General features: G+C 40.3%; 1 protein-coding gene across 1 annotated transcript in view; it reads left to right on the top strand.

The window, feature by feature from the left end:
• The window catches only part of LOC137049809 (protein phosphatase 1H-like), a 101,315-nt gene that overhangs the window by 10,503 nt on the left and 65,927 nt on the right, over positions 1–24,885 (top strand). Inside the window, exon 2 of the mRNA XM_067428500.1 lies at positions 6,377–6,542. Coding sequence (XP_067284601.1) covers positions 6,377–6,542 — 166 coding nt within the window. The remainder of the gene's footprint in view (positions 1–6,376; positions 6,543–24,885) is intronic.

Here is a 24,885-nt window from a genome sequence, read left to right as displayed (position 1 = left end):
ATTACCTTTCGGTGTAATCTATGCTCACTCTCCCTCTCGCCTATCCACTATGGTTTCATCTTCACTCCCTCCACCTGCTCAGTTCTCAGCACTGGATGCTAACCGTGCTACTGACACACTTTGCTCCACTCTAACATCCTCCTTAGACAGTTTTTGCCCCCTTTCATCCAGACCAGCCCGCCCCACCCCATCTGCCCCCTGGCTGTCTGATGTTCTCCGTGAACATCGCTCTGGACTCAGGGCGGCAGAGAGGAAATGGCGGAAATCTAAAAACTATACTGATTTTACCTTGTATCAGTCTCTTCTCTCTTCTTTCTCTACAAATGTCTCCACTGCTAAAACAACATACTACCACAACAAAATCAACAAATGCTCTGACTCTCGCAAACTCTTTAAAACATTCTCCTCTCTCCTTTGTCCTCCTCCTCCCCCTCCTTCATCAACTCTTACAGCTGATGACTTTGCATCATTTTTCACAAACAAAACATCTCTCATCAGCAACCAGTTCTCCTCACCACAAACTTACACGCACATCTCAACAACTAACACGAACACGCTTCCATCCTTCTCTTCGCTCTCCGAGGCCGATATTTCTAAACTCATCCTTTCCAATTACCCTACTACGTGTCCACTTGATCCTATACCCACTCACCTCCTTCAGGCCATTTCTTCTTCAATCCCTCCTGCACTCACTCACATTGTCAACACTTCTCTTCACACTGGAACCTTTCCCACAGCATTTAAGCAGGCTCGGTTAACCCCACTGCTTAAGAAACCCTCTCTGAATCCAGCACTTTTAGAAAACTACCGACCGGTATCCCTTCTGCCTTTCATTGCAAAGACCCTTGAGCGAGTTGTGTTCAATCAACTCTCTATGTTTCTTGAACAGGACAACCTCCTAGACAACAACCAATCTGGCTTCAAAAGCGGCCATTAGACTGAGACTGCCTTGCTCTCTGTAACTGAGGCACTGAGACTGGCAAAAGCAGCTTCCAAATCCTCAGTGCTCATTCTGCTGGATCTATCTGCTGCTTTTGGCACGGTTAACCACTAGATCCTCCTGTCAACACTTAAGAAGACGGGGATCTCAGGAACTGCTCTCCAGTGGTTCAGGTCTTACCTCTCTGGTAGGTCCTACAGGGTGTCATGGAGAGGTGAAGTGTCTAAGTCACATCATCATCAGTGCTTGGACCACTTTTCTCCATCTACGTGTCATCATTAGGTTCTGTCATTCAGAAACACAGCTTCTCCTATCAATGCTATGCTGATGGCACTCAACTCTACTTCTCATTTCAACCAGATGATCCTACAGTCAGTGTTCGTATCGCTGCCTGTCTGACAGACATTTCTGACTGGATGAAGGAGCATCACCTTCAACTCAATCTTTTAAAGACAGAATTACTTGTTTTCTCAACCAACCCAGCACTTCATCAAAATTTCTCCATTCAGCTTGGTTCATCGACCATAACTCCATCCAGGACAGCCAGGAACCTTGGAGTTGTGATTGATGACCAGTTAAACTTCACTGACCACATTACTGCAACAGCCCGGTCCTGCAGATTTGCTTTATACAACATTAGAAAGATTAGACCCTTCCTATCAGAACAGGCTGCACAACTCCTGGTTCAAGCTCTTGTTCTCTCCAGACTGGACTATTGTAATGCTCTTGGCTGGGCTTCCAGCATGCACTATCAAACCCTTGCAGCTGATCCAGAATGCAGTGGCGAGAGTGGTCTTTAATGAGCCGAAGAGAGCGCATGTTACGCCTCTCTTCATCAGACTGCACTGGTTGCCAATGGCTGCTCGCATCAAATTCAAGGCACTAGTTCTCGCCTACAAAACAACCACTGGCTCTGCACCAATATACCTAAACTCACTTGTTTAGACTTACACACCCTCCAGAAGCTTGCGTTCTGCGAGTGAGCGGCGCCTCGTGGTTCCATCCCAAAGAGGCATGAAATCGCTCTCTCACGGACATTTTCCTGGACCGTTCCCACCTGGTGGAATGACCTGCCGATCTCAATTCGTGCTGCCGAGTCTGTAGCCATTTTTAAAAAACATCTTAAGACACATCTTTTCCAATTGCACCTGACCAATACAGAATAGCACTTACTGATCACCACAGCAACGACCAAAAAGCGCACACTCCTGGATCATATCTACGTCTCTCATCCGGATTTGTGCCTTCAGGCGGGTGTGTTACATAGTTCTCATAGCTATCATAATCCGGTGTACTTTGCGTTCGTGAGTTTTTGTTGTAGATGGCTATTGTTGCGCGTTTAGCTAGAATGGCATACAAAACCAACCCATTGGGCCACTGAATCTGCTTAACGACAACAGTTGGGGCAACAGCCTTAGTCCTAATGGGTTATTATCATGGCTATCAAAATCCAGTGTTCTGTATTTTGCGTACGTGAGTTTTTGTTGTAGATGGCTATTGCTGCGCGTTTAGCTAGAATGCCATACAAAACCAACCCATTGGGCCACTGAATCTGCATTAACGACAACAGCTGGGGCAACAGCCTTAGTCCTAATGGGTTGTTATCATGGCTATCAAACAGCTAGACAACAGTTTACCTGGCAATTATTATTTTATTTATTTAATCAAGTAACATTTAATATCTCTAACATGATGGAAAATTGTAACTTTAGGGTTCACACATAGGTGTCGGAACCATTGTGTGTATGTGGGACAAGACCCACCCACTTTTTAAGACCAATGATATTGGACCCACTCACTTTTATCGTCTCTAATTCAGCATGTCTGTTTACCTACCCTTAATCGAGAAACACTTATTATTAAACACATGTTAAACGCTTTATTTTGCCTTTTCTAATATTTTTCTCCATTTTTATTGAAAATAAATGCCTATCTGATCTGATATCTGATACCTTGGGAAATCCAGGTAGCTGCTGGTAGAGTTGTTAGTGAGGCCAGCGGGGGGTGCTCACCCTGGGGTCTGTGTGGGTCCTAAAACCCCAGTGTAGTGATGGGGACACTGTACTGTCAAAGAGCACCGTCCTTCGGATGAGACATTAAACCGAGGTTCTGACTCTCTGTGGTCATTAAAAATCCCAGGATGTCCTTCGATAAAGAGTAGGGTGTAACCCCGGCATCCTGGCCAAATTTGACCCATTGGCCTCTATCCATCATGGCCTCCTAATCCTCCCCCTCTCCTGATTGGCTTAATCACTCTGCCTCCTCTCCACCAATCAGCTGGTGTGTGGTGAGCGTTCTGGCGCAATATGGCTGCCGTCGCATCATTCAGGTGGATGCTGCCGATTGGTGGTGGTTGAGGAGATTCCCCCTACATATAAAGCGCTTTGAGTGGCTAGAAAAGCGCTATCTAAATGTAATGAATTATTATTATTATTTTGATATGTAATGGGAAAAGGTAGTAGAGCAAGTGTGATAAAAGGTGGACTCGGAACCTCTGATTGAATTGCGTCAAAGCTTGATGCATGCGTATTACCCCCTACTCTATAGCCAGGATAAATAACTCTGATTTCTGTAATTTTGTCTGGCCCAATCAATCGTTTAGTAAACGGCACTATTTCTATCTGGACACGGAGCATGATAAACATGCAACTTGTTCATTATCATTAGGCTACCTGTGAAACTGTTGATATCTATGGCAGTTAAATAATATTGTCTTTTTATTAGACTATTGACTGGTTTGAGTTTCTTTATTGGTATAGTCAAGGGATATGGCCTCAAATGCACCATAATGCAGGAAATCACATCTACAAAATAATACATTTTCTGGGTTTTTATTGCTGTCTAAATCCAGAATGTCATTGTTTTTTTTTTCTCCCACCACCTGCATAAAAAAACCTCTGCCGAATTACCTACAGCTTTTTGACGAACACAAAATTTGAGTGTTAATTTAATTGCAAAATATTTCACTTTAAAATTTACAGTTCATATCCTTTTTGACCAGTACAGAGTACCATAACAGTTGCCCTGTTATTTGGATGGATTTTACAGATCTAGACTTACTGAAATGCTGGCAAGAGCCTGATAACAAGAGCTCGTTATCATGATATTGCAAGATTAAATCATCACCGCTCAAAAATTAAAAATAAAAGCACATTAACATTTGAAATGGGCCATTACAGCAGCAGCAATTATGATAATATATTCAAGCAGCATTATGTTTACCTCATGTAATAAGAGGCTGTATTAACTTATCTCCACTCATTTTAATGTGGAATAAAATTATATCCTTTATTTTTAGATAAAATACAAGACAGAAAACAATTTTAACTGGTGGGTCTATATCTTCCTTTTTTAGGTTTAAATAATTAAATAATAATTAGGACATTATTTTCCTATTATTAAATTAAATATGAATTTATTCTTATACCATATGCCATTTTATTTAGAGCATTTATTTACCATGATTATGTTATTGATCACGTGAGCAGCGCAATCCCAGGTGCGCAGGATCACAAAACTAGCTCCTCCATCGTGAACAAATTTTATCCCCGAGTTGGCATGCAACTTTATTGTTACAGACTTCCACATGAGAAACAATTACCGTCCAAATAGGGCTTATCTCAAGAACTGACAGAGTACATAATTAGAGACAGGTGACAATAATGAGTAACTAAAATAGAACCCACGGCGCATAACAAAGAATGAAAACAGGGAATTGAGGAAGCAAAGAGGAAGCAAAAAATCTAACCAAAACACATAAGAAACAAACACTGACACTTGTCCAGTGTGTAACCTTTATGTTTTGTGTTGCAAATGAGGGCACCATTTACCTGATGAATACCAATTAATCACAACCTATCAGGCAGGGCTGGACTGGTAATTTGACATACCAGGCATTTTACCAGTGGGCTGATGCACTTTGGGGCCAATACAAAGTTATTTTGTTTGTCTTCTGAATTGACAGCGAGAAAGCGAGAGACCTCCACTCCTCCATATTAGGGACTATTTTTTTCCTTTTTTCATTTATTTTTTTCCTTTTTGTAGCGTATAATTTGATAACTCTAAAATATTATTGTTTTTAAAGTTAAGCCCAAAATGTGTCATTTACTCACCCTAATGACATTCCAAACGTTTTTTTTGTCCGTACAATATTCAATGGTAGCCAAACCAAAATGGTTTGGTTGCCAACATTCTTTAAAATATCTTCTTGTGTTTCACAGAAAAGAGTAAGTCATTCAGGTTTGGAACGACATGAGAGTAAATGATGACAGAATTGAATAGCAGTAAATTCACTTAATGCATCCTAGCTCAAAATCAGTTCTTTAGTGTCAAGTGCATTTCTGTGTGACAAAAGTGCAATATTAAATTTGTTAACTGCATTTCCAGTAAATGTAATAATATCCATCATATATAAGGCCCTAACCCCAGCAAAAAAATTCCCCCTGAATTCATGGGCTGGATTGGCTGGGTTTGTCCAGGGCCGAATTTTAACCCCAGTCCCGAGTGGGTCATAATGAGATGCAATGACTGACAAGAGGCACACAACGAGTTGGGGTGTGGTCTTTTGCGTCAGTGTTGAAGGTGGGGTTGGGGTTGAAGGTGTAGTGTTCTGACGAGCATTTAATGCCAAGTATGTGTTGTTTCTGTGTTGCATCTGGGTTAAGTAGATCAGTGGTTACTGCCCTTTCTGAAGGGGGTACACAGGAGAGGATGATTCGAGTTGAACAGACGTAGTCATCCACTTTTGCCCAGTTCCTGTGTTTCGATAATTAGTTCCTTAGCTTCATTGACCATTGGAACACTGGTCAAACCATTGTCCACATAGAAGTTCTTCTCCAGAAACACAGAAGCTTTACCACTGTAAAGCTTCTGTGTTTCTGGAGAAAAACTTCTATGTGGACAATGGGTAAAGCTTCTGTGTTTCTGGAGAAGAACTTCTATGTGGACAATGGTTTGACCAGTGTTCCAATGGTCAATGAAGCTATGGAACCTTGTGTTGTTGTGCCAGATATTTAAGGACAAAGTTGGCACATCCAGGAAAAGACGCGGCACCAAAAAGGGTGGACTGTCATTCTGTACTCACATTCTAGACTGTCTATACACATTCTATTCAGATTTCTAAAAGTCTCCCCTCCCACCAAAGGAACCTAAGGTAGTTGCAAACTTGTCCAGGGCCGAATTTTAACCCCAGTCCACCCCTGCTATCATGTGTTATGATAGGCCTCTGTTACCCACCATGGTTGATCACCAGTCAAGTAGTAATAAATTCACCAGTAAAATAATTTCCTTTTATATTTAGTATGGCACATTTGCTGGTGTTTTTTTTAAATATGTTTTATGAATGTATGATTGTCTATTTTTAAACATTACCATATTAAAACACTAAAATGAAAATGCTTTAGTGTCATGCTTTCTGTTTTGGTGTTTGTGTTTCAGGGTAATAAATGCAGGTAAAAGTGCTCTGAATGAGGACCAGGCATGCTGTGAGGTTCTACTGGTTAAGAAGAAACCTATAGGACCCTTGACACCCAGAAAGCCATCTACATGTAGAAGGAGGTCATCCCTTCCCAATAGTGTTGGCACGGGAATGTCAGAAAATGATGTAAGTGATTGTTTACTGTATACCAGGTACAGTACATCTATTGAGCAATAATGTTTTTTCAAAAGAGCCTATTTAAATAGGGTATTATTAATAATAGGTTTGGAAAAATCAGACATCTGCAATTTATATTAGCTTTTAACACATTAAAATTGAAGCTATTCTAATATGGACGATTAAAGGGTTAGTTCCCCCAACGATGTAAATTATGTCATTAATGACTCACCCTAATGTCGTTCCACATCCGTAAGACCTCTGTTCATCTTCAGAACACAGTTTAAGATATTTTATATTTAGTCCGAGAGCTTCTCTGTTCCTCCAATGAAAGTGTATGCACACTATACTGTCCATGTCCAGAAAGGTTATTAAAAACATTAAAAACATCATCAAAGTAGTCCATATGTGACATCAGTTGGTTAATTAGAATCTCTTGAAGCATCGAAAATACATTTTGGTCCAAAAATAACAAAAAATACGACTTTATTCAACATTATCTTCTCTTCCGTGTTTGTTTTCAATCCGCAAACAAAGATTCGAACGGTTATGAATCAGCATATTTATTCAGAATTCGGATCACAAATGTCACGTGATTTCAGCAGTTTGACACGCAATCCAAATCATGAATCAATACGCTGATTCATAATTATCTGATGTCACAGTTCTACATAGTTCCATTGATTTGGGTCTTTAATCTCTCTTATCAGGTGAATGTTTTCCACAAACACAAGGAACCTTCGTGCCTCATTGCTGATGTAAGCCAGCACTACTTGTAAGTCTTTCCAGAAGAATTCTTGCTTGATTTTCATTTTGAGTTCCGCCTTCATCATAACACTCATCCTGGCTCCAGTGACTGAGGCTGAGAGTTCCAATCTTGGGATGGTTGTGATCTTTGTTAGCGCAACCCTCACTTTGGCCATTACAAGACTGCAATGAATCTCATCCTTGTCATCTTTGTATCTGACGTAGGAACATGAACCATATCCTGCATTACTGGCATCCGAGAAGTGTTGCAGTTCCACCCAAACAATTTTACCAAAGCTTTGAGGCTGGTAACATCTGGGTATGGCAACTTCTCTTATCTTCTGTAAAACATTCTTTCACTCCTCCCACCATGAACGCAAGTTCCCGGGAATGGGATCATCCCATCTAATATCTCTTCGACAGCTCCTGTAGGATGCACTTGCCACTTAGAGTGAAAGGGGTTACGAACCCGAGTGGGTCGTAATGAGATGCAATGACTGACAAGAGGCCACAACGAGTTGGGGTGTGGTATTTTGCGTCAGTGTTGAAGGTGGGGTTGGGGTTGAAGGTGTAGTGTTTTGATGAGCATTTAATGCCAAGTATGAAGGCATTGCTTGTGGGTTTAGTGGGGTGCTGGGTCCAGCATTTTGTCAACCATACTGAGCTTTATGGTCAGTCTCTTCCTCAACTTTTAAGGCCATCAAAATTGTTGTACGCTTTTACCCAAACTTCTGCTACCTTCACTTCATTGTCCGTTTGTATCTGTAGTGACCTTGTTTTTTCCTCTTCTAGCTTTAGTTTCATATCAGCCTCTTGACAAGACTAAAATTACAATTTCTGTTTTTGTATTTCCAAAGACTGACTATTTCCTTATTTAGCACTATTCTCACTTGCTTTCTCTAGTTGGTCATTGAAAGCATCATCTATGTTCTCTAGTCGTTTACTGACAAGGTCACAAGTCTCAGCTATAAGAATGTCACATGCATCCATTCTTTTGACAATATTTGGTGCACTACTTATTATTTTCGTGTACTATGGCTTGTTTAATGTTTGGTGTACTCGTGGATATAATGTTTGTTTGGATTTTATCAAGGTCCTCACATGAACTGATAGACTTCAGTTTCGCTCCAGGGGCGAGGCTACATAAGGGCCAGGGTGGCACTGGCCCACTCAGATTGACGGCTGGCCCACCCAATCAGAACAGACAAAAAAAAAAAAAAAATTGGGATAGCAGAAAATAATATGCCTATGTGACAACCAAGCGGCAACCTCCCGCGATCTCTCTTGAAGCCAATACGGAAGTAATGTAAACTGCAATTCCTCAACTGGCCACTAGAGGCAGGCTCCAGAAGGGAGCAGAATCTCATTGAGCCCCATGTTAAAATTCTCAACTTTAAAGCAGAAAAAAACATGTTTACAGCCTGGTACAAATTGTGATTTTGGCTTATAAGGCTAATTTTGATCTTCATGACAACTCTGAGGGGGGTGAATTTTTTTATAACTCATTCGTTTACGTTATATAAAGCCTTAAGGCTCTGCATAATTAAGGGCGTGGTTACAAGTGGATAGCCATTTATCCGCCGTCTATAGTTATTGCGTCACCTCAGCTCCGCGCACATCCCGCCTTTTTGCCCATTTTCTGTTATCCGGGAGTGACACGCGATGACTCGCTAACAAGATGGCAACGCCCTGCTCGGCCATACTTTAAGCTTCAGAATGGCTTATCGGAATCCTATGGGTGACGTCACGGACACTACGTCCATATTTTTTTACAGTCTATGGTGACAACACAAATCACTTAAACACGTACAAAAAGTTTCATTAAAAAATAGGGCTGTCAAATATGTTAACGCGTTAACGCAAATTCATTTTAACAGCACTAAATTAATTAACGCAGCGTGCATTTTCTGTTTGATCCGTGGCATAGGGCATAGCCCGTATTTGGAAAAAGTCAGACGCAAAGGATGCAGCAGCAAACATTAATAGGGAAAGAAAAGGGTTGACATTAATGTTCTAAACCAAAAGTGCAGTTATTGCCTACAAAAGCTACCACATAGCCTAAGCTACCACATTTTTTGTTTAACTGTTATTAGACTTCAGAAAGAAAAGTGTGTTTTTTTCACTGAGCACATTCTCTGCAGTCTGAGCACGATGCACTGCAGCTCACTCTCGCTCATGTCTGAGGTAAATCATTAACACCATCACCGCTTACAGTACACCTGTTTTATTGAACTAAATACATTACAATCGGCTACAACGAATGCACAGGTTACTTTACTGAACAAGCGCGCTCCCAAGTCCATGTACTTCACACTGTCCACGTAAATCGCGGCCCAGTTCGGCGCGCACACACAAAATACCGACAGTTCAATAGGGAGCGCACGTCTCTTAAAGGGGCCGCACTATATTCCTACTCGTGGAGTATGGCCCTCCTCCGGGTATGGTGCATACCTGTCAAGTATCCCGTTTTGGCCGGGAAAGTCCCGTATTTTACCCTTCTTTCCCGCCGTCCTCCCGTATTCGTATTTTCCCGTAAATCTACCGTATTTTAACCTGCGTTATTAAAAAATAATAATACCGGAGTAAAAAAACAAAAAAACATTTCCAATCTGAGCTCTGTAACTAGCCTCGCGATAACTGCCATCTGCAGTAGCCTACAGGTGGTTGTTGTCGCGAGGTTATAGTGTGTGAGGTCAGATGACGACGAGTGACAACGCGGGGAAAAACAAAACAGACGGATGATGGACGTAACTAACGATAGAGATGAAAGGCACTCCTGCCAACAAACCCAAACCCTGTGTAAATATCGTGATCAAGGGGACAGTCACGCATTTTGTAAGTTTTGTAACTGCGACTTCATCATGTGCGACAGGGGAAGATCTTTTAAAGTGACAGTATTCACTTATAATGACAATATAAAAACAGAAGTAATTTCTCACTAAATATGCTCTGTTCTTGAGTAAATAACTTCAGTACCTTTAAGAAGGATTAATCTATATATAATTCTTAACTTATGCAGTGCAAACTAATGCCAATTTATGTATATTTCCCACTTGATAAGTTGTTATACATGTAGGAAGAGCACAGGTACAAATAAAACGTATTATTATTATTATGGGTTTATGTGAGGATGTAACCCCCATCTATCCCGGATTTTGATACCCAAAAGTTGACAGGTATGGTATGGTGTGGATCTGGTGCGCTCACTGGTACACATTACCAATTTTTCATACGAACTGTGCCCTGCTCTGAATTAAACTGCCAGTGTAAAAACTGAAAGAGAAAAAAAGAGAAATCACTGCTTACTCTTAATTTTTAAGTTTAGGCTTAAGAGACATGAACAATTTCTTAAATAAACATCTATGACCGTTGATACATCTAATCTTCATGCTGTATTGATTATTATTGAATAAGTATGGTTTCACTAATAATAAATGAACATTTGCATAAAACATGCATATTTGTCCATACTCATGTTGATTAGAGTATTAAAAACTTAATTTTAGATTTACAATTGCTAAAAATGTGCGATTAATCGCGAGTTAAATCATGACAATCATGCGATTAATAGCGATTAAATATTTTAATCGATTGACAGCCCTATTAAAAAATTATTACTGTAGAGCGAAAACATTTTCATATAACTGACTTATTGCAACAGCCAATCAATAAGCTTAGTAGTAATGTTTAGCCAATCACGTATTGTTAAGGGGATGGGAAGATGAGTTTACGTCTGCTAGTGAAATAAACTTTTAACATGGGCCACGGTGCATAACACGAGACGAAATTCTCACAGGTTAAGCTGCAAATACATGTTTGACAACAGTTATACTGAGTTGCATTAGTTGACAAGAACTGGTTATTCCATTTTAAAATGAACCCAATTACTGAACACTGATGTCTTGTTAGTGGTCATATAGCAGCACAATATCTATATTTGTCTTCCTTGCAATAGGCTTTGTAGCTGCTTGTTATAAATTAATTTTGCATATATGAATTGTATGAATTTGTTGGCAAAAAATAAATCATATATAGCTTATATTTACTGTCAAGTGATTTTGTCCCATATTGTTTAATTTGTGTAATTTGAGAGTAGTCATTGAGGTCCACCCTATTCCACCAAGGTCCACTCAGTTAAAAATTTCTGCCCTCGCCACTGTTTCGCTCTAACCCACTTTGCTGTGTTTCCAAGAGTCATAGGCTTTGTTAAATGCATTTTTACTTCTCTTTGCTTCCTTTTAATGTAATTCTTGACCCTTTGTTGTTAAAGTACGCTCACAGGATCTTGAGCATTTCTGTTTCCTCATCAGATGATGACATCTTGTTAGTCTGTGGATCTGTTTATACTGTAAGGCCTGATTTATGTCTAGACACCATTCAGCTCGGTTCTGAATTTTGGATGAATGGCTGCTTTACTTATCTTTAAAACTATATATTATCACTCACATCAGACATTTACAAAGAAACAATACCAAATGTCATAAACGAGAATACTACTGACAATCTACAGTCTACATCTACAGTCAGACAATTTTACCCCTCGGATATTGTTAGGTTCAGGAATTAAGATCTTGTGAGGTGAAAGCTTATAGTTTGTACCATAAGAATTTGTACTTGATTTCTCTAGATGTCTAATGTCCCATGTGATGAATTAGTTGAGCACATAGTCTTTTGATTTTAATGTAGAGCTCCTGTATGTTATCCAGCTCATTTCAATTATCATATAGTGAAAATGCGGGCGGATCAGTTATTTAGTTGAAAATATATTTGAATATTTAGTTAAAAATGTAGTGTCCCCAACAGAGCAAGCCAAGCCAAAGGCAAGGACAGTGACAAAGAACCAAAACCCCATCATGTGGCATAATGGAGAAAAATAAACCTTGAGAGAAACCAGGCTCAGTCAGGGCCCACATAGCAACATTGTGTCGGCCCAGATTCGGCCCACATCTGGCACATGTGGAATACTGATCTGGCCCACATGCTGTGATGTATGACGGCCCTTGAGTGTTTGCCAGATCTGGGCCACAAGCAGGCCATAGCAATGCCACATGTCAGTCAAGAGTAAAGACGTAAACCAGAACTTGACTTTATCTGAGCCACAAAATCTGTGTATATTAAATATGGAGTCATCTCAGCCTAATAAGCCTGTTAACAAACATAATCACTGAAGGAAAGTCGAGAACAGAAAAAGAAATGAGCAGAAAGACGCAAGTTCCATTATGGATTGCTATTATTATGGCGTATTTACCAGGCGCACCAGAAGCGGTTCACAGCGGAGGAGACTGATGTTCTTGTAAGAGCAGTGAAAGACAGAAAAGATGTGTTGTAAGGGGATGGGAGAAACCCACCCAAAATAGCGTTGGTTAAACAGGCGCTGGTTAAGCAGTTTTTTCAGTTTTTCAGTCGATTTTTTTTTTTTTTTTTTCCTGGTTCTTGGCGGACAAACTAATTTGTCAGATGTCCTTTTTCACATCTTCGTGGCACACCACAATGATTTCCGTCATCTCATGTGTTAATATTTTTTTAGTGTAACAATTTATGATTTGCAAAAATAACTGTTGCATCTGTGTAGATTACATGAGCAAAGTGTATGCGCGTTGTGCACGCTATACATTATGGTCATGCGCCCTTAAAATAGCATAATGAACTACGCGCAACGCGCCACTGACTTTAGACTAGCTTTTTTCTGGTCACTGGCGCAATTGTTTAATGGAACAGCAAAATTGCACCAGGGATTGTTTGCGCCGGAACACGCCTCCTTTTTTGCGCTGAACCACCCAGGGAGTGCAAGTTCATTCACTAGTTTAGTGACGTGCTTCTGTGGAGGGAAAAGCGTGCTTTGCGCGGGTGCAAAATAGTAATGACACATGCGTCTGTGTACAAAGTCAATTGCGCTGGGTGCAAGATAGGGCCCTTGGAGTTAAGCTTTTCTCTGAGAAAAGAACAAAGAATGGCACTGAAGTCATTCTTAAGAAGGGAAGATGTGTTCTGAGTTTTGCTGACCGGATACGGCGAAAGTTTAATCTGTCAACTAGCTCTGCTTCACCTTCATTGCTCTGGTTGGTTGTAGCGCTATTCAAATGCGTGCACACCGTGCAGAGGGAGTTTGAAAGATAACCGTTTATCCCGCCCCTCGGATTGAGCCCTGTCAATGGTGAGTTTCCAGACCAAACATCTTGATATGGGTCTGGCTTGTCAGGCTAGAGATTTTCTTCACTAATCAGCGATTTGTAAACCACACAAGAAAAATTAGAAATTCAGACGATATTTCCTTTTCCGTGCATTAATCTAAACTAAACAAAAAGTATAAAAGGGCAATTTAAGGGCAAAATATAAATATCAATTTTGTTAGATTCCACTTGTCAATAATGCAGATTTATACAATTCAATATCAGATTATTTTGTCATATTTCTAACCCAGTAGTTCTTAGCAACAAAACATAGTTACACTTTTAATCCAATCATTTATGCTAGAATCCCTCAGTGCATTTTATTTAATATAAGGGTGGGTTGGGGCTTTTCAACTCTAGGAACTTTTAAACGCTAGGTTTAGTAGTGTGGCCCAATAAAAGTTAAACCGAGAATGGTCATGAAAGATCTGACGCTGTTAGAAATCAATACCAAAGAGACACTGTTGAGTTTCAAGAAGTTTATTAAAACACTAAACTCCCATGACCAGGTTAAGTTCTCCACTAACACCACAGTTTGCCCACTAGAGATGGTCTTGATGTTAGCATCTCTTCCTGGAAAAGAAATGTTATAATTGTGGGGTACATTTAAAAATCCAAATTATCATGGTTCCTGAAGTCAGTTTACAGCAAGCCCTAACTTTTCCTAGTGCACCTTGTTCATAGGAGCCAGAAGAGGGATGGCACACCGCAGTACTACAGTGGATGAAGATCTAAGAGAGAGGGGAAAAGGGTTGAGCCACATCAATCAATATAAAGACTTCATCAATATTAAGACAAATTAAGGGTTCAGGTAAGGCTGTGGAGCATACGGTTTCCTGTAGAGGAGCCAGTGATGCTGGATGCTGGATCAATGTAAACATCTTCACAACAAAGCGCTAGTAGTGGGTTAGGAACTGAAGACCAGAAGATCCAGCCACCAGAACCAATGTGGTCAGGTAATGGTTATCCTGGCAAGGGCATCTGGAAGGCAAAGACGGGAGTCAGAAATGCCTTACAGCACACTAGTTAGCTAAAGACCAACTACTCAACCATCAACCAAAATGTCTCACTGGGGTAGACTGAGTGGACTGGGGGTTGCTGTTGCCCTGCTATGTCACAGCTTTAGGACAATGTTGGGGTTGGTCCTCTCCAAAATGCGCACCACAACATATGCAGGCTCCAGCAGGACTTTTGTGACCAGATAGTCAGCACCACTGTAGTAGGATATGTATCTATCTTCCATCCCCTGAGGAAGAATACTGGGGTTTAACCACAGATTGCTGAAACCTGTACTGCACTGTGGGCACAAAACCAAGGTGCAGAGACTTTTCACATAACCAAGGTGCAGAGACACTGCTGCATTGCCTTGATTATGCGAGAAAGGGTTCCCCTTGTGGAAGTCCCTTGGTATTAAGCCACCACTGTCTCTTACTGTTACTCTACACCCATAACATCTGCACTGATCATTTATGAAAAAGAAACACTCTTGGACATTGGACATCGCTTCACTGACCTGTTTAAGGACACTTTATCCCCCAACCCATTGTGGCCAGCTGAGATTCTCTGGAACGCCAAGATGAACAATGGCCACCAGAATAAACCCCCGAGGCGACGGATCAAGAAACACAGCGGGAAACGCGCTGGGATTCACAACAGAATGAGAAAAAAAGCTCACAGTCCTCCTCTACCGAGCATTCTGCTTGTCAATGTCCAGTCTCTGGAGAATAAGATGGACGATCTTAGAGCCAGGATAATTTTCCAATGGGACATTAGAGACTGTAACATTCTTTGTTGGTCGGAAACTTGGCTCACGCCCTCGGTCCCGGATGCTGCTGTAACACCGTCTGAAAACGTCTCTGTTTTTCGGATGGACAGAACAGCCGAGGCCAGTAAATCTGAAAGGTGGAGGAGTGTGTTTCATGATTAACAAGAAATGGTGTGACCCCAGAAATATCTCCACTTTGTCGCGCTCCTGCTCGCCTCATCTGGAACATTGATCCATTATTTGCCGCCTATTCTATCTGCCCCGTGAGTTTTCATCGATCATCGTTACTGCTGCTTACATCCCACCACAAGCTGACACAGGCTTGGCTTTGTCTGAGCTTCACGGTGCGCTCAGCGGCAACATCAACAAACATCCTGATGCTGCTACTATCATCGCTGGGGACTTTAACAAACCCAAACTCAGGCAAGTTATGCCAAAAAAAATTATCAACATGTATCCTGTTGAACCAGAGGTCCGAATACACTGGATCATTGCACAAAGCTCGCTCACTACCGGCTTTCGGCAAATCGGACATTTTCCTTACACCAGAATTTAACAAAGGCCGCCCACTCAGAAGCCATTCTACAGGCGGCTCTTGATGACGTAGACTGGGACATGTTTCGGGCAAGTTCATCAGACGTCACCGAGTTTACGGATGTAGCATTGAGCTTTGTAAACACGCTAACCGAACAAGCTATGTATACAACAACTATAAGGATCTTCTCAAATCAGAAACCTTGTTGGGTGGACTGAACAATCCGTGCAGTAGTAAACAAACATACTGCCGCTTACAATGGCGGTCTTTTGTCGGGAAACATGAGCGAGTACAAAGCATTGTGTTATGCTCTCGGATGCGCTGTAAGAGATGTCAAACACAGATACAGGGAACGCATAGAGTCATTTTCCAGCTAAGTGACTCCCGATGCATGTGGCAAGGACTTAGGACCATCTGTGCCTTTGGAAATAAATCCTCTGCAGAGATGAGCACTGATCTGTCGTTGGCCAATGAGCTAAACGCCTTCTACGGCCGCTTTGAAAACAATCTTAACGTTACTCATGTGATCACCGTGTCTGAGGACGAGGTTCGGAGGAAACTAAAGCAAGCGAATGTCAGGAAAGCAGCCGGACCTGATGGTATTTCTGGCCGTATTCTGCGGTCCTGTACTGTTCAGCTCGCGGGTTTGTTTACATCTATTTTTAATGAGTATCTCGCTATATCGGTGGTTCCCACCTCCTTCAAAAAATCTCTCATCATCCCTGTACATAAAAACAATAAACCCTTTAGTCTAAATGACTATCTTCCAGTTGCCCTCACATCAATAGTCATGAAGGTCTTCGAGGGACTGGTTAAAAAGGTCATCTGCTTCTCCATCCTGGACACTTTGGACCCTTTTCAGTTTGCTTATCGCCCCAACAGATCCACCGATGATACCATCTCTTATATCCTGCACTCTTCTCTCACGCACATTGACAGCAATAATTAGAATTAATTAGAATTAGAAGCTTTATTGTCATTGCAATGCAACGAAATTATAATGCCCATCTGATCACTGAAAACACACACACAAATAGCAAAAAAACAAAGAAGACCATAAACATTTTAAGTTAAATAAATAACATTAAATGAAAAATCATCTATAAAAATAATCACATAACATGTTAAAAAAATATATTAAAAAAATATATTGGTGTTATACACCTTAAAATGTATCGCATGTTAAGAATAAAACAGTCAACATTATGTCTTGTTCCCGTTTAGAATCCTTATGGCCCATGGATAGAAACTGTTTTTTAGTCTGATTGTCCTACTTTTAAGACTCCTGTATCTCCTTCCAGAAGGCAGGAGGCTAAACAGTCCATGTCCAGGGTGGGTGTCATCCTTTATTATGTTGCGGGCTCCGCGGAGACACCTGCTGTTTGCAATTTCCTCCAAAGAAGGCAACGGGCAACCAATGATTTTTTCTGCAGTCCTAATAACTCTTTGTATTGCCTTCCTATTTGCTGCTGAACATCCAGAGTACCACACTGTGAGGCAGTATACAAGGACACTCTCAATGGTGGAGTGATAAAAAGTAACTAGGAGATTTCTCCGCAGATTGGTTTTTTGGAGTAGCCTGAGAAAGTGCAACCTCTGCTGGGACTTTTTCACAATGGCCGTTGTATTGTCGTTCCAGGAGAGGTCGTCAGAGATGGTTGTCCCAAGAAACTTAAAAGTGAAGACCTGCTCCACCTCGTCCCCGTTAATTTGTAGTGGGACAAGAACATTCCGTTTCCTCCTAAAATCAATGACCATTTCTTTAGTTTTCTTAGTATTAAGCACCAGGTTGTTGTTGCTACACCACTTATACAGTGCCTGGACCTCCTCCCTGTACTTGGACTCATCTCCTCCTGTTATTAAACCGACCACCGTTGTGTCGTCTGCAAATTTAATAATGGTGTTGGAGGGATGGATGGGAATACAGTCGTGAGTGTACAGGGAATAAAGGAGTGGACTCAGCACACATCCCTGTGGGGAGCCGATGCTAGTAGTGATGGTAGAGGAGGTGTGGGATCCAATTTTCACAGTCTGTGGCCGGTTTGTGAGAAAGTCCAAAATCCAGGTGCAGATGGAACGGGAAAATCCTAGGTGCAGCAGTTTTTCCACAAGAGTGGCTGGTATGATGCTATTAAATGCAGAACTATAGTCGATAAACAGCATTCTAACATAAGTTCCTGGCTGCTCTATGTGACTCAGTGCGATATGAAGGGTTGTGTTGATTGCATCTGCTGTTGACCTGTTTTCTCTATATGCAAACTGATGGGGATCAAAGCTGTGAGCGAGGCTGGCATTGATGTTCTCAGCGATAAGTTTTTCAAAACATTTCATGACCACTGAGGTGAGGGCTACAGGCCTATAGTCATTTAAACTACTGACTGTAGGTTTTTTGGGAACAGGGACAATTATGGCAGATTTTAGGCACATGGGGATGGATGCTTGTGTAAGGGAGGTGTTAAAAATCCTTGTAAAGACCCCTGATAGTTGGTCTGCACAAGCCTTCAGTACTTTACCGAGTACTCCGTCTGGTCCAGCAGCCTTGTTTGGGTTCACTGCCCTCAGCACACGTCTCACTTGGTGTTCTTGTAGTGCAAAAGTATGCAATGTGGTCGAGGGTGGAGGCAGGGTGACTGGAGGTAATGTTGTTGTCTCAAAACGGGCAAAGAAACTGTTCAGCTCCTCTGCCAGTTCAGCGTCGCCACCAACAGCCACCTATGATCTGCCTTTATAATTGGTGAGATGTTGTAGTCCCTGCCACACCTGCCGCGGGTTGTTCTGCTGCAGATGGTCCTCTATTTTCCTCCTGTAATCCTCTTTTGCTGCCTAAATGCCTCTCCTCAGATTCGCTCTCGCCGCGCTATACTGGGCCTTGACCCCGGACCTGAAAGCAGAGTTACGTGCTTAAAGCAGAGACCGTACTTCTCTGTTCATCCATGGTTTTTTATTGGGGTAAACCCGAATGTGTCTGTAAACAGTTACATTTTCTGTGCAGGTCCTAATGTAACACAACACGGTCTCTGTATATTGTTCCAGGTCCTGGGACTCAAAAATACTCCACTCCGTGTGTGCAAAACAGTTCTGTAGCTGAATAAGTGCATCCGCTGGCCAGATTCTTATTTTCTTCTTTTCTGGCTTAGTTTGTCTTATCAGCTGAGTATACGCTGGGATTAAGAGCAGTGAAAGATGGTCAGACAAGCCCAGATGTGGCATGGGCACAGCTCTGTATGCGTGCTTTATGTTGGAATAAACACGGTCCAGTGTGTTCTTCCCCCTGGTGGCACACTGTACATACTGTACAAATTTAGGGAGCACAGTCCTTAAACACACCTTGTTAAAGTCCTCGGCAACTATATGTACACCTTCAGGATAGGCCTGCTGCTGTCTGTCAATCAAGTCATGTAACAGAGCGAGAGCCGTGCTAGCGTTAGCATCCGGTGGTATGTACACAGCAGTAATAAGCGCTGCTGAAAACTCTCGCGGCATATAATAGGGTCTGCACAATACCGTCAGTGCTTCCAGGTCCGGACAGCAGTGTGTATATATGGTCCTACTGTTCTTACACCAGCCAATGTTGACGTACATACACATACACCCCCCCCCCCCCCCCCCCCCGTTCTTACCGGAGTCACTGTTCCTATCCAATCGATGCATTGAACGCTCTGCTAGCTGTACCACCGTGTCCGGCATCAGTGGGTGTAACCAAGTCTCAGTTATTATCATCACACAACAGTCGTGGATGGTGGAACTCCCAGCGATGAGTACATCTAGTTCGTCCATTTTGTGCACGACGGATCTAGCGTTGGTGAGAAAGATGCTTGGTACCGTTGGCTTGTATGGTCGCTTTTTCAGTCGAGCCAGTAGACCTCCTCGGCAGCCCCGTTTCTTCCGTCTCTCTCGACGCCGCCTGCGTCGCCTTCCCGGCCCGAAAACGATCCAAGCAGATCCCGGTGGCCTCGCTATGTCCTGCGGGATGTTATGAGCCTGATGGAACGAGCTCGTAACATTTATCCGACACCCTCGACTGATATTCTGCAAGGTTGAGTAACTATATGCGTGTCCTGCTTGAGAACACGTCTTTACACACACAACATACATGATCAAACAACACCGTATCAGAGAGCAAAGAGCTGCTGCGTCTGTGCGCGCCGCCATCTTGAATTCACTTCATCCTCACTTCAGGCCCAATGGAACAGGATTGTTCACTGATGGTTATATATGCTCAATATAATTGTGTATGTAACAAATAAATAACAGGAACTATGTAAGGCTGCTATTTATCGACTATAGCTCAGCTTTCAATACTATAGTCCCCACAAAGCTAGGTTCTAAACTCATGGATCTTGGCCTGAATTCTTCACTCTATAACTGGATTCTTGATTTCCTCACCGGCAAACCTCATGTGGTGAAAGTAGGCCAGTACACCTCCAACTCCATCACCCTGAATGTAGGAGCCCCACAGGGCTGTGTCCTGAGCCCCCTGCTCTACTCTCTCTACACACATGACTGCATGTCATCCCACAGCTCCACATCTATTATCAAATTTGCTGATGATACTGTGGTTCTGGGCCTCATTCACAACAATAATGAGACTGCATACTTGGATGAGGTAGAGAAACTAACATCATAGTGCCAGGACAACTGTCTCTCTCTGAATGTGAGCAAAACTAAAGAACTGATTGTAGACTTCAGGAAGAGACAACAGAAGCCTTAAATATAGAATGGAAAATTTCCATTCTATATTTAATTGTACAGCATACATACTTTTTATTTGAATCTTTAATTTTTTAATCTTTTAGATTTTTTTTATTTATTTCTATATTTATGTAAATTTTCAGCTGTGTTGTATTTTTTTTATATATATATATATATATATATATATATATATATATATATATATATATATATATATATATATATATATATAGGAGCGGACCTGACTCAAATTTCACTGATGGTTATATATGCTCAATATAATTGTGTATGTAACAAATAAATAAAACTTGAAACTTGTTAGACAGTGAGTGACCGGTCTAGCTTCACCCCTTTACTGCTGAGAGGATCGACCCTATGTGAGGCTCTGATAAGCAGGCCTGCATAGAGACAAAATTCCAACTCACGCCTGGATATGTTATTCATATGCAGGGGGTTAGCACCACGTACACACACTTCATGAACATGCAGGGTGAAAGAGCTAGACCAAAAGGAAACACCTGATATTGGTAAGTGAATAAATCTCATGTGTTTCATCTGTCGTGACAAACCAGTCCTTGGACCTGATCTGAGATGCAATCTGTTTGAGTGTTATAACCACGGTCCAATGTAACATCCCGTAGTTACATACATCTGAATAAAAAGAGGGGCCCACCAACTATTATCTTAACGCTGCCAAAACATAGCTTATTATTTTTCCCAGTATATTGTCACAAACGATAGGAGACCAAATGCAATTCTTATACCTTTATATACAGAAAATGTTTAAGGTACACCAAAAAAAAAGAATCAGCGTAATACATTTACATGAAATGAAAATAAATGGAAATAATACCAATACAGCAAATCAAAGAAATATAAACACCAAGATTGTCTGTGATACAAATCAATATATATAAATAAAAATACATAGGACAATGCAAATATGAAATGTTTCTCAGCTTAGCTCAGGCTTGTAGATGAGTGATTATTAAGGTACATATGGCATCACTACAGTGAAAGTTCACCTCACTCAAACCAAACGAATATGAAACTCTTCAAGTGTTCTTCAGATCATCCACTGAAACATTAATAGTCCACCGAGTCAGGATTTGACCTTCCCTCAGGAAATCCAGGGAGAACCATCCATGGGTTAGAAGTCATTTGCTAACCATGTCTGTGGAGCCTTTGTAATTCATGCAGACTCCTCACAACAATATACAAATATGGTAACCTTTAAAGAGTCCATATGATTGAACAGGAAACAAAGTTTCTCAATCAGGACTCCAAATGTGTGATGCTGGAGGTGCAAAGTTAATACCATGCTTTCCTCTTCCAAACAAACTGAATTCTTCTACTCTACTCTCAGTTTTTATACAAGGGGTTTTAGCGCTCAAGCGTGCCCCCTAAGGGTGAATATATGTATAAGATACAAGGATAACAGCTAACACTGTTACAGTGTAAACATCCTGAACCTGAGTTTTGCTACGGAGCAGTTGAGGACATGCAGATCTAAAAATAGGGCGCAGCCCCCATCCTTCTTTAGCACGATGAAGTACCGGCTGTAAAACCCTGACTCCCTAGAGTCTACAGTCTGAAGCTACAGGCTTGAACTTGCTGTTTTTTTTATTACCCAGAGCTAAATCTGAGGAATCCCCTTGCTTTCTCTCAGATCTTATATCGGGCAGTCGAATATGGCCATGGCCAAGCCGCTGGTGAGTACATTTACTCGAGAGCCGACTGAGCATGCTGTTCTCCTAAACAAACATTGCACATCAAATGTGTATGCCCCACTCAAGTTGTAACGAGCAGGGAGAAACACACTTTCAGTAACACTGTTCGCTCACCATATGTCTCTCTTTTAGTGTGTCAGTAAGTGATGCAGGCTTGTAAGTGATGCAGGCTTATGAAAACAAAAAAGTCTGAACTTAGACAAAAACCCAGCTGATAAAGGACAATGTTAACCAAAGAGCTTTCTGAAGACAACAGAAGCTAGCAGCATCTGTTTGCCAGTATGCTGCTTTTTACCTTCCGGGTCTATGACGTCACCCGCCTATGACGTTAAGTACCTCCATTAGACTGATCACATGCTTCACAACGCAATCACACCAGAGATCGAATGAGTAACGAAATATTCTACTCAAGTAAAAGTACTACAATCCCATTTTACTTAAGTACAAGTAAAATTACTGGTCTAAAACTTCACTCAAGTAAAAGTAAAAAGTAGTTTGTTTCAAATGTACTCAGATTAAAAGTTACTGAGTTACTTTTTTAACAGCTTGTTGGGGACTCCTGTGTAGGGTTGGGATAAAAAAAGAGATTTTCACGATATAATAACCATCTCAGAAAACATCTCAGAGTTTTTCCAGCATCACTGCATTAAACGATGATTTAATAAATAAACTGTATTATTAAATTATGGTTATTATTATCATTAAAATGGCGTTAAATTTTGGGTTAAACAAATGCTTTATTATAACAAACTTGAAACCATTTGTTTGTTTTGTTTATTAAAATGTCAATTAAACAATGTCTAATCAACAAAATTTAAAAAATATTATGAATTAGATAAAACTTATTTTTATCATTCATTTATTAGAACACAATTACCATCGCACACCTGTTGGTAATAGATAGGTGCGTGGGATGAAGGATAACCATGTCCAAAAATCTCAACAAAATCTTAGTGTGCGGGATTTCCTTTGTTATCATTAATTTATTAAAAAAGAATAATAGAGTCCTATGAATTTTCTTTCTTTTTATGATTTAATACAAATATACAGTGGAAATAAAATAAAATGTAACAAACTTCTATCATTTTATTTTTTGGCAAGTGCTGCAAAACAGATATTTACTAAATTAAACCCTGGGTTAAAAAATATATTCTTAAATAATGTTTAAATTATTATTATTATTATTATTGTTATTGTTATTATGACGATACATTATATTGTAAGGCCTAATAGTAATATATTTTTGTCATCATTTCTTTTAGTTAAATCAAACATTTATTTTGACGGGCTTTATTGAAGACATGTTTCAGTGAAGAGTCCTGTTTCAGGGTGTTTGACTGGTTTTTAAATAAAATCTTGAAAATTCTCATTAGGGATTCTCTATGATCAGCTCTTGAAATGGTAATGTCTTCATGTCCAAATATGGTTTGTGGGCCGTTAAAAGAGCATCATACACCCTTCAGTGTGTAGTGACGAAACGGCGCTACTCATTCACACAAAGACATTTATATAGCAGTGATTTCATATGAATAACAGTGACGTCATATTCAGTGGTCGTTCGGCATCATCCCAGAACACTGTGCGCTCAACAGAAGTGGCTGGCTTACGTTTTATTTTAGACTTGTTTCAAGGCATATCTTCAACGACTATCCTCATAACAGCAATCTTAAATGATTTATATAAAGTCTAAAATGAACAAAAAGAGTTGTGAGAGTATGAGGCACGATCCATATAAACAGTGAGATCCGCGTGTCTGTCTGCTCTTAAAGGGACAGCAGTCAATAAAGCTTCCTGTCAGTAAAGTGAAAGAACAAAGGGAACAGAGAAAATGACTCGCTGCTCTTGACTAAATAACTTTTGTAGCTTTAATAAGGATTAACTATTTAATTTATAGTTTATGCAGTGCAGACTGCATATAACTTTGATAACTTTATTAAATTTCTGTATATTTCCTAACTGTTAACACAGGAAGGGCAGGAGTAAACATGACATTTATTATGGGTTTATGTTAGCATTGTTTTAAGTTTACTTAAATTAAAAACGGTTATATTTTTGAAGCCTAATAATAAATGTAAAAAAAGAAAAAAAAAATCAGTAGCTGTATTAATAGGCCTATCAGTAATAGGCTACTGGCCTTCATTCATAAAAAGATGCCATTTAAACAAGTATTTAAAATATACTGTCTTTATGTTGTGTCTACATTAATTTGATTAACTGTGAAATTATTATATTAAAAACGTACAAAAACTTTTTTTTTTTATTGCGATTAATCACAGAAAAAATGTGTGATTAATCTAGTTTTTAAATCGATTGGCATCACTATTTTTTAGTATTTTGTTAAATTCAACAACTTATCACAGTTATAGAAATGTAATATTTGGCTCAGGTTTTGTTGTTGGAAAAAAAACACTAAATAATTTAATTGCTGAATTAATAATTATTGATTGAAATAAAATGTGTATGCAGTAATGTTTCTCCTTAACCAACCTTTGTGAATGTTGAGATCTATTTTACTGTGTCTGAATGATAACTTATAACAGATTTCTTCCTGGTGTCGATTCTAAATCTATTTTTTTTTTTATTATTTATGTTATATATGTCAAAATCTGTGTAAATAATAGAAAGGTCGCTAAATAACACTTGCCATGATGTTTTTAAAAAATAAAAACATGATGTTTTTAAAAAATATTCTGAAGGTAGTAAAAAAGGTATT

Source organism: Pseudorasbora parva, chromosome 20 (genome assembly GCF_024679245.1).
Source record: "Pseudorasbora parva isolate DD20220531a chromosome 20, ASM2467924v1, whole genome shotgun sequence".
NCBI lineage: Eukaryota > Metazoa > Chordata > Actinopteri > Cypriniformes > Gobionidae > Pseudorasbora > Pseudorasbora parva.
The sequence above is the reverse complement of the archived record's forward strand: the minus strand, read 5'-3'. Positions and strand labels throughout refer to the sequence as shown.